General features: G+C 38.3%; 1 protein-coding gene across 1 annotated transcript; it reads right to left on the reverse strand.

Annotated features, from left to right (window-relative positions):
• Positions 1-202: 202 nt before the first annotated feature.
• snrpa1 (small nuclear ribonucleoprotein polypeptide A') lies at positions 203-16725 on the reverse strand. The gene is made up of 9 exons (XM_041784866.1): positions 16520-16725; positions 8259-8406; positions 3394-3472; positions 3132-3178; positions 2951-3053; positions 2395-2474; positions 1168-1243; positions 642-735; positions 203-438 (listed from the first exon to the last, which is right to left on the reverse strand). Exons 1-9 carry the CDS (start codon positions 16599-16601, stop codon positions 287-289), a joined length of 861 nt encoding a protein of 286 aa, XP_041640800.1. The 5' UTR covers positions 16602-16725; the 3' UTR covers positions 203-286.
• Between the last annotated feature and the right edge of the window lie 321 nt (positions 16726-17046).

The following is a 17046-nucleotide window of genomic DNA, read 5'->3' on the forward strand; positions in this document are numbered from 1 at the left end:
ATTGGGTTAAGGAAGCAAAAAGGGGCAAAAAGTTTTAAAAAATCTGTTAAAGTTGCAAAAATTACAGCATAAATAGCCTGGCAGATTAGTGGAAAGGTGTTCAAGAGTGGCACACAAGGGAAATAATCGGCAGGAAAGTTGCAAAAGAAAGTTGAAGACGATAAATGTTGATTCTGAAATAAACGCAGACTCACCCAGCATATAAAGAAATCACTTTAATGGTCAATTTACAACAAAAAAGCTTTCATCAAACAGAAATAAAAAAATAGATCAGCTCTGGGGGTTTTCAGGATCCGTTAACATGCTGCTCCACGTCCATGTCCTCGCCGTCCTCCTCCTCATCTTCATCGTTCCTCTGCTCTCCTTCAACCATGTGATCCTCTGTCTGAGAAACATCTTCCTCCTCCTCCTCCTCTTCCTCCTCTACTCCACCTGGGCCTGATCAGAAACAGACACCCATGGGTCCATCGATCAATATTAGACATAGAAACAACATCAGAGAAATCACAGCCAACCCTAAACTCCAGATGAGGAAGTAATGATCAGATCCCTGATGAAAATCTCATTTCTCTCTTTTTTTTTTTTTTTTAACAGGAATTTTTGACATCAGAGCTCAGCGTGGGTGAAGGACCAGTACTGACCTTCTCTCAGCTCTCGTCCTGGGATCTGACCGGCCTGCAGCATCCCCTTTAACCTCTCCACCTCGGCCAATGACGAGGCGTTAGCGATGGCGTTCTGAAACACAGATAGGCGATAAATCTCTACAGTAACGGGACAAATACAGGCAGAGGTCGAACAGCAGCTCCTGGAGAGGGATGAGGGCTGAAACATGACCAACACCCACTGGAGGGTGGGGTTAAGGGGGTTTCCTGCAGCCACATGACCCCCCGCCTCCCCAGATGAGGGCACATTGAGGCTGCTTTTGTAGTTCATGGTTTTATTTGAGCCTCTTTAATTCAAATCTCTCTCCGGAGCGATGTCACATGACCGTCTTTATCTGCTAAACAATCACTCTCATGCATTCATGTCAGTATTTTTGTGTTACAGCGCTGAGGAGGACCACAGGATGGTTTCCTGCTCTCACACCATGACCTGCTGGCTTCTTCCTGTCATTTTAGAGTAAATCTGAATCAAACCGGCTTTAACCACGACCCCGTCCTCACACACCTTTATAGCTTCCACATCAGCCTGGGACGGCCCCGTCCTCTTCTTCTCCAGCTGTGCCGCCACTCCAGGAGTGAATCTGAAACAGACAGGCTCCATTCAGACACCAGCTAACAGACATGCTCCTGTAGGTGACCTTTGACCCAGTGTAGTATCTGTTCTTTAGTCTGTTAACCGATACACGTCCATAGACAGCAGCCCTGAGCACCACTGAGGCTCCACGTTTAACCGTGACGCCGTTAACACATGCGTCACTCACGGCGGTCTGATTGGGTCACATTACATCAGTGATGATGTCTGATTGGCTGGCTGCACAGCAGACAAGTTCAGGCCGATTACCAAATATTCCAGGGTCCGTACGCCCTGTTAAAGGGCTAATTCAACCACTTTTCAAGCACTTCAAGGAGGCATTTTAAGGCTCTCCAGCGCCTAACAGCTGAGGTAAACTACACTTTATACAAATGCACAGCCTGAAAATCATCTTTAGGTAGTGATGGATCTAACATGACAAAACAAATAAATGTTATAGGAGCGTGATTCACCAAGACTGAACCAGAACCACTGAAAGCTCAAAAAGGTTCTGGAAATTTCCTCCAAAGTTTTATATTTTATGTGAAAGAGTTGGACTAGTTTGATTTCTCTTCAAACAAACTTTTCACCAGGAAAGATTAGATATGGAGCACAGAAGCACTGGAGGTTGGGCTGCACCCTGCATAGTACTGGTTCAGATCTGGCCTGTGGCTCCTTTCCTGCATGTCTCTCCCCTCTCTCGGCCCTGATTCTGATTCTATTCAAGTCCTCCTTAATCAGTAAAGCCCCCCTTCTCATTTAATGTCATTTAACGTTTTTTTATTTCCTCATGTTTTTAAACGGTAGTCAGGAAACAGCTTCCTTCTTGATTTTAGATTTCTAATTTCAAACTTAAAATCCACCGACCATAAAATTAACGTACCAAAGCAGTGCACTTTTTAATGAAAGGACTTTATCAGTGGAGCAAAGAGCTGATATAATAATATAAGCTGCCCTTATGTCCACGTTAATAAATCAGTACAGATTTGAGAATCGCCCACTGAGCAGCCAGCCTCACATCAGCTGATGATCCTGATATTTATGTGCTGATCAGTCCTTGCTGGTTCCTGATTGGACGGATCACAGCTAAGGCTAGGCTAACGGTCAGTCTGGATCCAGTGATTCTGAGGAGCTGCTGTCCATCGTGGACTTTCATCTTACGTTTTCGTTCGTCTGGCAATATCCTTTGCAAGCTGAGCGCCACGTTTTCCTTTGAACATTTTCTCGGCCTCCTGGCGTTCCTGTGACGATATCACACAGTTAAAGTGAACAGGCTCATTATTGACACACAGTTCTGCTCCTGCCTGGCCTCCAGCTGCTGGATCAACACTTCCTCTGTGTGCTGGTGTTACATTCAAATTGATCCAGGTAGGTTTTCACCTTAGACCTATTCTAAGGAGCTGAAAGGACCAGCTGACTCCCTGAACAGGCCTCAGAGCCTGGACTGCTGACGCTGCACTTTAGAGAATATTTAACAAGAAAACACATTTTTACTTTACAGCTCTAAATCCCTGTTTCACTGATCTGTCCACTTTCAGGTCATCTCCATTATTATTTCCTGTCACTTCAGCGATCATTCAGGTACAAACGTGTTAAAGCCTGCCTCTCTAACAAAGCTGATCCATGATTCACGGCTCAGACCAGGCCATTAAATAGATTTAAATAAAGCTACAGCCGCTCTGATTGGCTCACACTCACCCCACCCGCCTGCACTCACCTTCAGTTTGACCTTCTGGAAGTCCAGCACTCGGAGCTGTGGGATCTTACTGATCACGTAGAGTCTGTAATGCTTCTTGTTGGTCACCGGGTTCCTCAGCAGGCTGAGATCAGAGTGTACACCTTTATAAATGGATTACTAATCAATACGTGATTTATTATTGATCGAAGATGATCCTTACCTGAGGAGGGATAACGTCTTCACCGAGGACAGAGGGTCCAGGTCTCCCTGTACACAATAAAACCACATTAGTCTTATCAGACTTCACTAATCAAACCCAGAGATAAAGAAGCATGCCCTTGTTTATTAATAAATAAATAAATACATCACACCAGAGATCCACTACAGCCTTTAATGGCTCTTCCTTTCTACGCGTTAGTTAATATGAAAATATCCATCATTTATCTTTGCAGCTTTCCAGACAAATCCTGATATGAACTCACCAGCTCCTGGATGTTGTTGTTGGTCAGGACCAGTTCAGTCAGGCTGGGGAGAGACTGTTCCAGGCTCTCTCCAATACGGCTGGAGGCAAAACAACAAAGATACAAACGCTTAACATCCATTTATACCAGAGGAGACAAAGACACAAACGCTTAACATCCATTTATACCAGAGGAGACAAAGACACAAACGCTTAACATCCATTTATACCACAGGAGACAAAGACACAAACGCTTAACATCCATTTATACCAGAGGAAACAAAGACACAAATGCTTAACATCCATTTATACCACAGGAGACAAAGACAAAAACCCTTAACATCCATTTATACCAGAGGAGACAAAGACACAAACGCTTAACATCCATTTATACCAGAGGAAACAAAGACACAAATGCTTAACATCCATTTATACCACAGGAGACAAAGACAAAAACCCTTAACATCCATTTATACCACAGGAGACAAAGACACAAACGCTTAACATCCATTTATACCACAGGAGACAAAGACAAAAACGCTTAACATCCATTTATACCACAGGAGACAAAGACAAAAACCCTTAACATCCATTTATACCAGAGGAGACAAAGACACAAACGCTTAACATCCATTTATACCAGAGGAAACAAAGACACAAATGCTTAACATCCATTTATACCACAGGAGACAAAGACACAAACGCTTAACATCCATTTATACCACAGGAGACAAAGACAAAAACCCTTAACATCCATTTATACCAGAGGAGACAAAGACACAAACGCTTAACATCCATTTATACCAGAGGAAACAAAGACACAAACGCTTAACATCCATTTATACCAGAGGAGACAAAGACACAAACGCTTAACATCCATTTATACCAGAGGAGACAAAGACACAAACGCTTAACATCCATTTATACCACAGGAGACAAAGACACAAACGCTTAACATCCATTTATACCAGAGGAAACAAAGACACAAATGCTTAACATCCATTTATACCACAGGAGACAAAGACACAAACGCTTAACATCCATTTATACCACAGGAGATAAAGACAAAAACGCTTAACATCCATTTATACCACAGGAGACAGACACAAACGCTTAACATCCATTTATACCACAGGAGACAAAGACAAAAACCCTTAACATCCATTTATACCAGAGGAGACAAAGACACAAACGCTTAACATCCATTTATACCAGAGGAAACAAAGACACAAATGCTTAACATCCATTTATACCACAGGAGACAAAGACAAAAACCCTTAACATCCATTTATACCACAGGAGACAAAGACACAAACGCTTAACATCCATTTATACCACAGGAGACAAAGACAAAAACCCTTAACATCCATTTATACCACAGGAGACAAAGACACAAACGCTTAACATCCATTTATACCAGAGGAAACAAAGACACAAACGCTTAACATCCATTTATACCAGAGGAGACAAAGACACAAACGCTTAACATCCATTTATACCAGAGGAGACAAAGACACAAACGCTTAACATCCATTTATACCACAGGAGACAAAGACACAAACGCTTAACATCCATTTATACCAGAGGAAACAAAGACACAAATGCTTAACATCCATTTATACCACAGGAGACAAAGACACAAACGCTTAACATCCATTTATACCACAGGAGACAAAGACAAAAACGCTTAACATCCATTTATACCACAGGAGACAAAGACACAAACGCTTAACATCCATTTATACCACAGGAGACAAAGACAAAAACCCTTAACATCCATTTATACCAGAGGAGACAAAGACACAAACGCTTAACATCCATTTATACCAGAGGAAACAAAGACACAAATGCTTAACATCCATTTATACCACAGGAGACAAAGACAAAAACCCTTAACATCCATTTATACCACAGGAGACAAAGACACAAACGCTTAACATCCATTTATACCACAGGAGACAAAGACAAAAACGCTTAACATCCATTTATACCACAGGAGACAAAGACAAAAACCCTTAACATCCATTTATACCAGAGGAGACAAAGACACAAACGCTTAACATCCATTTATACCACAGGAGACAAAGATACAAACATTTAACACCCATTTATACAACAAGAGACAAAGATACAAACATTTAACACCCATTTATACAACAAGAGACAAAGATACAAACATTTAACACCCATTTATACCACTGGAGACAAAGATACAAACATTTAACATCCATTTATTCCACAGGAGACAAAGATACAAACATTTACTGTCCATACAGGTGCATCTCAAAAATTTAGAATATCCTGAAAAAATTCAATATTTTTTGTCACTCATGTCAGAAAGGTAAACCCATATATTATATAGACTCATCACACATAGAGTGAAATATTTCAAGCCTTTATTTCTTGTTATGTTGATGATTATGGCTTACAGATAATGAAAACCCTCTTAGAAAATGAGAATAATGTGAAAAAGTTGAATATTGTAAAGTCATGGAGTCACACCCTAATCAGCTGATGAACTCCAAACACCTGCAAAGGTTTCCTGAGCCTTTAAATGGTCTCAGTCTGGGTCAGTAGGATCCACAATCATGGGGAAGACTGCAGACTGGACAGATGTCCAGAAGACAGTCACTGACACCCTCCACAAGGAGGGTAAGGTCAAAGGTCATCGCTATAGAAGCTGGTTGTTCACAGAGTGCTGTATCCAAGCAGATTCATAGAAAGTTGAGTGGAAGGAAAAAGTGTGGCAGGAAAAGGAGCACCAGCATGAGGGAGAACCGCAGCCTGGAGAGGATCGGAGAGAAAAATCCATTCAAGAATCTGGGGGAGCTTCACAAGGAGTGGACTGAGGCTGGAGTCAGAGCCACTACACACAGACCAGTCCTAGACCTGGACTACAGACGGGTCCTAGACATGGACTACAGACCAATCCTAGACCTGGACTACAGACCAATCCTAGACATGGACTACAGACGGATCCTAGAAATGGACTACAGACCAATCCTAGACATGGACTACAGACCAATCCTAGACCTGGACTACAGACGGGTCCTAGACATGGACTACAGACCAATCCTAGACCTGGACTACAGACCAATCCTAGACCTGGACTACAGACCAATCCTAGACATGGACTACAGACCAATCCTAGACATGGACTACAGACCAATCCTAGACATGGACTACAGACCAATCCTAGACATGGACTACAGACCAATCCTAGACCTGGACTACAGACGGGTCCTAGAAATGGACTACAGACCAATCCTAGACATGGACTACAGACCAATCCTAGACATGGACTACAGACCAATCCTAGACATGGACTACAGACCAATCCTAGACATGGACTACAGACCAATCCTAGACCTGGACTACAGACCAATCCTAGACCTGGACTACAGACCAGTCCTAGACCTGGACTACAGACCAATCCTAGACATGGACTACAAATGTGGCATTCCTCGTGTCAATCCACTCCTGAACCAGAGACCACGTCAGAAGAGTCTTACCTGGGCTGTGGAGAAAAAGAGCTGGACTGTTGTGGTCTCAGTGGTCCAAAGTCCTCTTCTCAGATGAAAGTACATTTTCATGTCATTTGGAAATCCAGGTCCCAGAGTCTGGAGGAAGAATGGAGAGGCCCAGACTCCAGGTTTCTTGAAGTCCAGTTCCCACAGTCAGTGATGATCTGGGCTGCCATGGCATCTGCTGGTGTTGGTCCACTGGGTTTTATCAGGTCAAAGGTCAGGCAGCCATCTACCAGGACATGTTAGAGACCTTCATGCTTCCTTCTGCTGACCAGCACCATGGAGATGCTGATTTGATTTTCCAGCAGGACTTGGCACCTGCCCACACTGCCAAAGGTACCAAAAGCTGCTTCAGTGACCATGGAGTTACTGTGACTCTGAGCTGAACCCCATAGAGAATCTATGGAAGATGAGAGACACCAGACCCAACAATACAGACGACCTGAAGGCTGCTATCAAAGCAACCTGGGCTTCATTACACCTGAGCAGTGCCACAGGCTGATCGCCTCCATGCCACGCCGCATTGATGCAGTAATTCATGCAGAAGGAGGCCCAACCAAGTATTGATGCATAGAAATGAACATACTTTTCAGAAACCTGACATTTCTGTTTAAAACATCCTTTTTTTGTTGATCTTATCTAATATTCTAATTTTCTGAGTCACTGAATTTTGGGTTTTCTTATCTGTAAGCCATAATCATCAACATTTACAGAAATAAAGGCTTGAAATATTTCACTCTGTGTGTAATGAGTCTATATAATATATGGGTTTACCTTTCAGAAAAGAGTGACAAAAAATACTGAACTTTTTCATGATATTCTCATTTTTCGAGATGCACCTGTATACCGTAACCGTGCAGGGTGAGAAAAATGCCATGGCCATAACATCCAGGCCTAGCAGAATCATTTGCCCGCTTGCTTTAAGGAGCCTCAGATTACAATGTTTGACTTTATAGTTACGGAGGAACTTCACATCCATGTTTTGTCAAATCAGTGCAGCTTTCTGTGTTGATGTAAAAAACTCTCTCCTCGTCGTAAACTAAGTCCCTTTTTGAGACTATATTACAGCTCGCACTCTTTCCCAAGAGGGAAATTCAGCTTCTTTGCTAAATTTTATTCATCAAATAAAAGAAAAACCTGCTGTGATTAATTTCTTTGTCATTTTCGTTTGTTTTTTCTCAACAAGGATTAGAAAAATTGTTGAAATCTTAAATTCTTTTTGTTTTTTAAAGAAAATCAGAGATTAGATTTGTCCTGCTCCTGCCATAGTTTCAGTTTCTGACCCCGTTTCCCCCCGTTAAAATCTCATACTGCACGTCTCTAAGGTAGGCCATGGCTCAGTGTTGGCGCTGTCACTCACCAGATCCTGTTGTTGTTCATCAGTAACGTCTTCAGTCTCTTCAGCAGAGGGAACCCGTCCAGTTTTCTGACCTCATTATCAGAGAAATCCACCGTGTCAAACTGGTCCAGAGTCGCTCCCAGATTCTCCAGAACGGGGATTTTATAACCTGCAGGAAGGAAACACGATGATCAATGCTAAGGAGGAACTGTTTTTATTTATCACTGATTATTTAACCCTTTCAGGGACCACAATCATGACCACAGAGTGCGGTCAAATGCACAAGCACGGTTAGAGTAATGGCGAGGAGCGGTGACCTCCAGTGTGAGCAGGGACACTCACATTAGAAGTTTAAGAGAACAGCTGAAATAACCACCGGGGGTTTTTTGGTTCATACTAGACAACCTGGAGATCTGAAGTTGTGTGAACTGTAAGTTTTCATTTTCTTAAACCAAAGGAACAATTTAAAAATAAATCTAGGGTAAGTTTACCCATTAAGCCCAGGCACCATTTAAGCCCACTTGCAACTTTGAAGTCAATTAAAAAAAAAAAGAAAAAAAAGTGGCCTGTCTAATGTTATACATTATTTGGTCCAATCACACAGTTTCTTAATTATATGTCAGTTTTTGTTTGGCACCAATCACATTTGTGGATATTGAATAAGGCCCGCCTACATTCATGCAGTCTTAGGAGGCTCTGATAAAGTCGTCTTTGGTGTTTTGGGACCCTCAGAAAAAAACTATTTTCAGCCGTGACTTGTTAAGTACATTCATATTATGTAATTTGAGAAATTATTGATTTGGTTTTTGTGTATAAACAAGTAGTTTTTTGTCATTTCTTACTATTTAGTTTTATGTGAAAAGATGAGTCATGCTAGCTAGCGTAGCGAGCTAATGACTAGTCTGTACTGATAGAAACACTGCTGAAGGATTAAACATGATAAGTACACAAACTAAGTGTTTACTGATTCATTTTACATAAATCTTCAAATTAAGACACAAAAAAGGGTTTGGGTGGGTGAAATATTTTAAAAAACTGTCTTTTTTCCAAGATGGGCTTAAATGGTACAGTGACCCAAAAAACAGCCAGCGTAAGCTAACGCTGAACGAGAACTCCTCGATAATTCAGAAAGTTTGGCTAAAGAGGGATCACTGTGATGGCAGTTTTACAGCATATTTAGGCTACAGGCATTTCTTTACACATTTGTTTCATTTTGGTGAGAATATATTATCTTTATGTCCCTGGTAGTCACTGTGGATCCATTTAAGCCATCTTATGTGTTTCAGTAGGAAATAAGGAAAGGTTTGACAGCGTTTCACTGTAATCCTGTGTTGGATGTTGTCATACTAACTTCATTAACACGAGTACATCACAGATCACATGCTGCCCAGAAAATCCAAGTTCAATAAGATATTGCTGATGCACTGTAACGTCATTTGATGCTTTCAAAAACAAATCCTTTTTTTAAATTTTGTCAATATTGAATCAAATTTTGTAAATATTAAATAAAATGTTCAATGAAATGTTAAATACTGAAGCCAATAAAAATTAGTTTTAGGCCTACTTAGTCATGTTTGTGGTGGTCCATTGTTACAAGCCAAACATTAAATCCAAGTTAAAAAAATCAACTGTGTTTAACATGTATAACATGTTACTGAATGAGTGTTTACTACCTGAAAAACATTCTAATTTTTTATATTTCTGTCAATAAATGTGGTTGTGGGCTTATCTGGAACACACGTGGGCTTAAATGGTACTGAGGTGGAAAACACACACACACACACACACACACACACACACACACACACACTATAATACTCAAGTATAAATACAGTTACAGACTTAACTCTACTTAGCTGAGTGGATAAAAAATAATGGTAAAAAAAAAAAAACCTCAAAAAGTACAAGTACCCCTAAACACGAGTAAACTACAGTAATTTAAGTAAATGTATTTAGGTACTTAGGATTAACTAATAAAACTCAGTCCTTCAGACTTTATAGTGTTGGGAATGATGAAGAATAAAGACAAAGACTTACGCCACGGGTGTCAAACTCAAGGCCCAGGGGCCAAATCTGGCCCGTGGTGCAGTTACACCCCGGCCCACCAGATCATATGACATTTTTTTAGTAACTGTCCCGCCAGTATGAGGTCTGCAGATTTCCTCCAGTATAAAAATGTAAACTTAACCTTGATGATTTATAACATTAATGTTGAGTCATAAAAATTAGAAAAATAAAAATAATGTGATAAAAAGTCAGGAAGGTAGGAGAAATTCATGTTTTCTCTATATTTTCAATTTTGCATCTGACAGTTATGTCTAAAGTTATGGTTTTGACTTTTTATTACATATTTTAACCTTTACATCTCATAACTTTGACCTTTATCTCATATTTTTACCTTTTAGATTCATAATTTTAAATCCTGTTTGGACCCTTTAAAATCATTATTTGGACTTTTATCTCAAGTTTTGACTCTTTTCAACTCCTAAATTTAAAATTTCTCTCATTTTTTTAACCTTAAAAACTCATGATTTTTAATTTTATTTCATATTGAGACATTTGAAACTCATAATTTCGATGTTTACCTCCTATTTTGACTGTTAAAAACATTATTTTGACTTTAAATGTCATGTTTTTTACCTTTTGAACTTATAAGTTTGACTTTTTAATCTCAGATTTTGAGTTTTTAACTTATCATGTTCACCTTTCAATCTGAAAATCTTTTGTCATCATTGCTACATTTTTTAACCCACAGTTCATTTGCAGTGAAAATAAGGTTGACATTTTATGGTTAAATATTAGGGGTGCATCGATTGCAATTTTCTGGCCAATCACCAATCTTTAAAAAGCCTGACCTGCCGATTCCCATTTTTTTAATAACTGACAGCATACACCTTCAATGTTCCAGTTTTATTTATTGAATAACACTGAACAATAACCTTGAAATAATACAAACTTGTTGTTTTAACTGCACGAGGTACTTCTATCAAATACACATGAAAAGTTTAGAGCAATGCTGTCCAGATTACTAAATTATATCAGTTCCTTTAGTCTTTTATTTTTCACATTTTAGTAGGTAGCGGTAGATAAGATCGGTTTCATATGCAAGTATTGGCCAATTGCCAATACCCCAAAATTAAGGAAATCGGCGCCAACTGATCGGTGCACCCCATTAAATACTGACCTTGTTAGGCCTTCAGGTTAGACCTAGGTTCAGAATCTGGCCCCTGCTGTGACTGAGTTCGACACCCCTGACTTTAGCTGATGTAGATCTAGACTAAGGGTGTATTCACACCTGTGGCTCGTTTGCTTTGTTCCGATTCAGGGGCAGAAACGATGCATTTGTTTCAGTTGTGGGTTGGTTGGTTGGTTCGTTTGTGTTCACACGGCAAAAGTCTCTTGCGGTCCAAAGTTGTAAACAAATGCCGCGTGCGATCCAATTCGTCCCTCATTGGTCAGAAATCTTACCTGGAAGGCGGGGAGTTTCCTTATCTTCATTCATTCGTTCAGGTTCTTAACTGCTTTCCACGGGGAAAAACAACAGCCATGGAGCATCAGCAGCATGTGTGGCTAGTTTTTTTTATAGCGTTCATCAGGCTAATGTACCAGTGGATGCTACATCAACAAAACAGGCATTTTTTTCAACAGTCAAGACTGGAAAATAATCTGCTGATGCACTTGTTAAAACGAAGACGTGCCGCCTCACCGAGCCCACGACTCAGATAGATCTGTTGTTCTTCCGCCTTTTCTTCTTCTTCTGCTGTTGCTGATTCTTCTACTCCTTCTTCTTCTATTGTTTTAACTGAACGGGTGGCAACCGGGCACACTACTGCCCCCACGACTACAGTGTGTACTACAGCTATGAGTCAGTTGTGCTGGTTCCTGAGGTGATTGTGTTCTCACTGCAAAGGAACCGCTGTGTTCACATATGTCCAAATGAACCGGACTTTAGGGGGGGCGCTCACTGTTTGGGAACAACTGCCCCGAATGAGCCAGGTGTGAATACACCCTAAAACTCCACTAACTTATATGTTCATATTGCCAGTATTTACAGCAGATATATTGGTTGTAAATAGCAGCAGAAATTTTCACAACTGCTGATTCCAGTATCATACCAACAACACTGCATCCCTAATCTGTAACAGAAACATCACATTAACTAAATTTAACATGTAAATATTGGCAAAAATCAAATTTCATGCATCCCTAATAATGACGATTTCAACACTTTCATCAATATTTCCATTGTTCTGCACGATTTAACTAAGCTGTGGGTGTTTCTATAGGAGTTTCCTCTGAGGATCAATAATTCTCTGATTTTATATGATTTCACAGAAAAACTGCTCCAGTACTGAGAGCCCACAACTTCTCTCTCTATCACCATGGGTTTTAAGGTGGTTTTAATACAGTTTGAATTTAACTAAACCATAAAATGTTTAAATGTTTTAACATCATGACAAAAATGTTTAACAGGAGAAACCTCCAGATGTTTTTCATTCATCCTGATAAATACCTGGGCTGATTTTGGTTCATATCAGCTCCAACTTACAGTGAATCTAGTCTGTCCTCTCATTATAATGAGGATATTATCAGTGATATTTCTAGTCTGTCCTCTTTTATAATGAGGATATTATCAGTGATATTTCTAGTCTGTCCTCTCATTATAATGAGGATATTATCAGTGATATTTCTAGTCTGTCCTCTCATTATAATGAGGATATTATCAGTGATATTTCTAGTCTGTCCTCTTTTATAATGAGGATATTATCAGTGATATTTCTAGTCTGTCCTCTTTTATAATGAGGATATTATCAGTGATATTTCTAGTCTGTCCTCTTTTATAATGAGGATATTATCAGTGATATTTCTAGTCTGTCCTCTTTTATAATGAGGATATTATCAGTGATATTTCTAGTCTGTCCTCTCATTATAATGAGGATATTATCAGTGATATTTCTAGTCTGTCCTCTCATTATAATGAGGATATTATCAGTGATATTTCTAGTCTGTCCTCTTTTATAATGAGGATATTATCAGTGATATTTCTAGTCTGTCCTCTCATTATAATGAGGATATTATCAGTGATATTTCTAGTCTGTCCTCTTTTATAATGAGGATATTATCAGTGATATTTCTAGTCTGTCCTCTCATTATAATGAGGATATTATCAGTGATATTTCTAGTCTGTCCTCTTTTATAATGAGGATATTATCAGTGATATTTCTAGTCTGTCCTCTCATTATAATGAGGATATTATCAGTGATATTTCTAGTCTGTCCTCTCATTATAATGAGGATATTATCAGTGATATTTCTAGTCTGTCCTCTCATTATAATGAGGATATTATCAGTGATATTTCTAGTCTGTCCTCATTATAATGAGGATATTATCAGTGATATTTCTAGTCTGTCCTCTCATTATAATGAGGATATTATCAGTGATATTTCTAGTCTGTCCTCTCATTATAATGAGGATATTATCAGTGATATTTCTAGTCTGTCCTCTTTTATAATGAGGATATTATCAGTGATATTTCTAGTCTGTCCTCTCATTATAATGAGGATATTATCAGTGATATTTCTAGTCTGTCCTCTTTTATAATGAGGATATTATCAGTGATATTTCTAGTCTGTCCTCTTTTATAATGAGGATATTATCAGTGATATTTCTAGTCTGTCCTCTCATTATAATGAGGATATTATCAGTGATATTTCTAGTCTGTCCTCTTTTATAATGAGGATATTATCAGTGATATTTCTAGTCTGTCCTCTCATTATAATGAGGATATTATCAGTGATATTTCTAGTCTGTCCTCTTTTATAATGAGGATATTATCAGTGATATTTCTAGTCTGTCCTCTTTTATAATGAGGATATTATCAGTGATATTTCTAGTCTGTCCTCTTTTATAATGAGGATATTATCAGTGATATTTCTAGTCTGTCCTCTTTTATAATGAGGATATTATCAGTGATATTTCTAGTCTGTCCTCTTTTATAATGAGGATATTATCAGTGATATTTCTAGTCTGTCCTCTTTTATAATGAGGATATTATCAGTGATATTTCTAGTCTGTCCTCTCATTATAATGAGGATATTATCAGTGATATTTCTAGTCTGTCCTCTTTTATAATGAGGATATTATCAGTGATATTTTTAGTCTGTCCTCTTTCATAATGAGGATATTATCAGTGATATTTCTAGTCTGTCCTCTTTTATAATGAGGATATTATCAGTGATATTTCTAGTCTGTCCTCTTTTATAATGAGGATATTATCAGTGATATTTCTAGTCTGTCCTCTTTTATAATGAGGATATTATCAGTGATATTTCTAGTCTGTCCTCTCATTATAATGAAGAACATTATTCAGTTGATATTTCTAGTCTGTCCTCTTTTATAATGAGGATATTATCAGTGATATTTCTAGTCTGTCCTCTTTTATAATGAGGATATTATCAGTGATATTTCTAGTCTGTCCTCTTTTATAATGAGGATATTATCAGTGATATTTCTAGTCTGTCCTCTTTTATAATGAGGATATTATCAGTGATATTTCTAGTCTGTCCTCTTTTATAATGAGGATATTATCAGTGATATTTCTAGTCTGTCCTCTCATTATAATGAGGATATTATCAGTGATATTTCTAGTCTGTCCTCTTTTATAATGAGGATATTATCAGTGATATTTCTAGTCTGTCCTCTCATTATAATGAGGATATTATCAGTGATATTTCTAGTCTGTCCTCTCATTATAATGAGGATATTATCAGTGATATTTCTAGTCTGTCCTCTCATTATAATGAGGATATTATCAGTGATATTTCTAGTCTGTCCTCTCATTATAATGAGGATATTATCAGTGATATTTCTAGTCTGTCCTCTCATTATAATGAGGATATTATCAGTGATATTTCTAGTCTGTCCTCTTTTATAATGAGGATATTATCAGTGATATTTCTAGTCTGTCCTCTTTTATAATGAGGATATTATCAGTGATATTTCTAGTCTGTGCTCTTTTATAATGAGGATATTATCAGTGATATTTCTAGTCTGTGCTCTTTTATAATGAGGATATTATCAGTGATATTTCTAGTCTGTCCTCTTTTATAATGAGGATATTATCAGTGATATTTCTAGTCTGTCCTCTCATTATAATGAGGATATTATCAGTGATATTTCTAGTCTGTCCTCTTTTATAATGAGGATATTATCAGTGATATTTCTAGTCTGTCCTCTTTTATAATGAGGATATTATCAGTGATATTTCTAGTCTGTCCTCTTTTATAATGAGGATATTATCAGTGATATTTATAGTCTGAGCTCTTTAATAATGAGGATATTATCAGTGATATTTCTAGTCTGTCCTCTTTTATAATGAGGATATTATCAGTGATATTTCTAGTCTGTCCTCTTTTATAATGAGGATATTATCAGTGATATTTCTAGTCTGTCCTCTTTTATAATGAGGATATTATCAGTGATATTTCTAGTCTGTCCTCTTTTATAATGAGGATATTATCAGTGATATTTTTAGTCTGTCCTCTTTCATAATGAGGATATTATCAGTGATATTTCTAGTCTGTCCTCTTTTATAATGAGGATATTATCAGTGATATTTCTAGTCTGTCCTCTTTTATAATGAGGATATTATCAGTGATATTTCTAGTCTGTCCTCTTTTATAATGAGGATATTATCAGTGATATTTTTAGTCTGTCCTCTTTCATAATGAGGATATTATCAGTGATATTTCTAGTCTGTCCTCTTTTATAATGAGGATATTATCAGTGATATTTCTAGTCTGTCCTCTTTTATAATGAGGATATTATCAGTGATATTTCTAGTCTGTCCTCTTTTATAATGAGGATATTATCAGTGATATTTCTAGTCTGTCCTCTCATTATAATGAGGATATTATCAGTGATATTTCTAGTCTGTCCTCTTTTATAATGAGGATATTATCAGTGATATTTCTAGTCTGTCCTCTCATTATAATGAGGATATTATCAGTGATATTTCTAGTCTGTCCTCTCATTATAATGAGGATATTATCAGTGATATTTCTAGTCTGTCCTCTTTTATAATGAGGATATTATCAGTGATATTTCTAGTCGTTCGTATAATGAAGAACATATTCAGGTTGATAAACAGTGTTCAGATGAAGGGCCACGGTTAGCCTCAACGAGCTAACACTGCTAACAATGCTAGCGGCGCACAGCGTAGAGAGCCACCAATGCTAACACGGCGAGCTAACGATGCTAACGTGCTACCAGAGCTTACGTACCTCTTAGATCCAGTTCCCGGTCTTTTACTGGGTTGGTGTACTGAGCAGCCTGCTCGATCAGCTCGGCTGTTAGCTTCACCATGTCGACCAAACCAGCCAAGTTTAACACCTAAAAATAAAGATTTAATAGTTTTATCTGAACAACGTGCAGCGTGATAGCCCGCTACAGCGCACCGAGCGGGAGTTCTTCTTCTACTGTTTTATAGAGGTAGGAGCACAGGCTTCAGGAGCACTCGCGCCCTCCGCTGTTCAACCATAGACATGTCATTCCAGAACTGGAGGACCAATGGGAACGTCAGAATTCACCTTTCTATTATTTATTAAAAACATCAGGTTATAAGCCATGAATTATGTGTTTGGTCCAGAGCAGGCATCAAATCAATCAACCCCGTTATTGAAACTCAAACACATGAAATACTCTTCAAAATTGTAAGTCACATTAAAAATGAATTCCTAAAAATCTGATATGGTTTGATTTTCTGACAATTCAAGTACCTTTGGTAATCTATCTTAGTCAGCATTTCAGA

Source organism: Cheilinus undulatus, linkage group 1 (genome assembly GCF_018320785.1).
Source record: "Cheilinus undulatus linkage group 1, ASM1832078v1, whole genome shotgun sequence".
Classification (NCBI taxonomy): Eukaryota; Metazoa; Chordata; class Actinopteri; order Labriformes; family Labridae; genus Cheilinus; species Cheilinus undulatus.

Excerpts from the sequence above, each read along its gene's own strand:
- snrpa1 (XM_041784866.1), bottom strand. The coding sequence starts at position 16,601 with ATGGTGAAGCTAACAGCCGAGCTGATCGAGCAGGCTGCTCAGTACACC. Across the intron at positions 8,407-16,519 it reads CCGGGAACTGGATCTAAGAG|GTTATAAAATCCCCGTTCTG; the intron begins GTACGTAAGCTC and ends TCCTTCCTGCAG. Across the intron at positions 439-641 it reads AGGACGAGAGCTGAGAGAAG|GCCCAGGTGGAGTAGAGGAG; the intron begins GTCAGTACTGGT and ends GTTTCTGATCAG.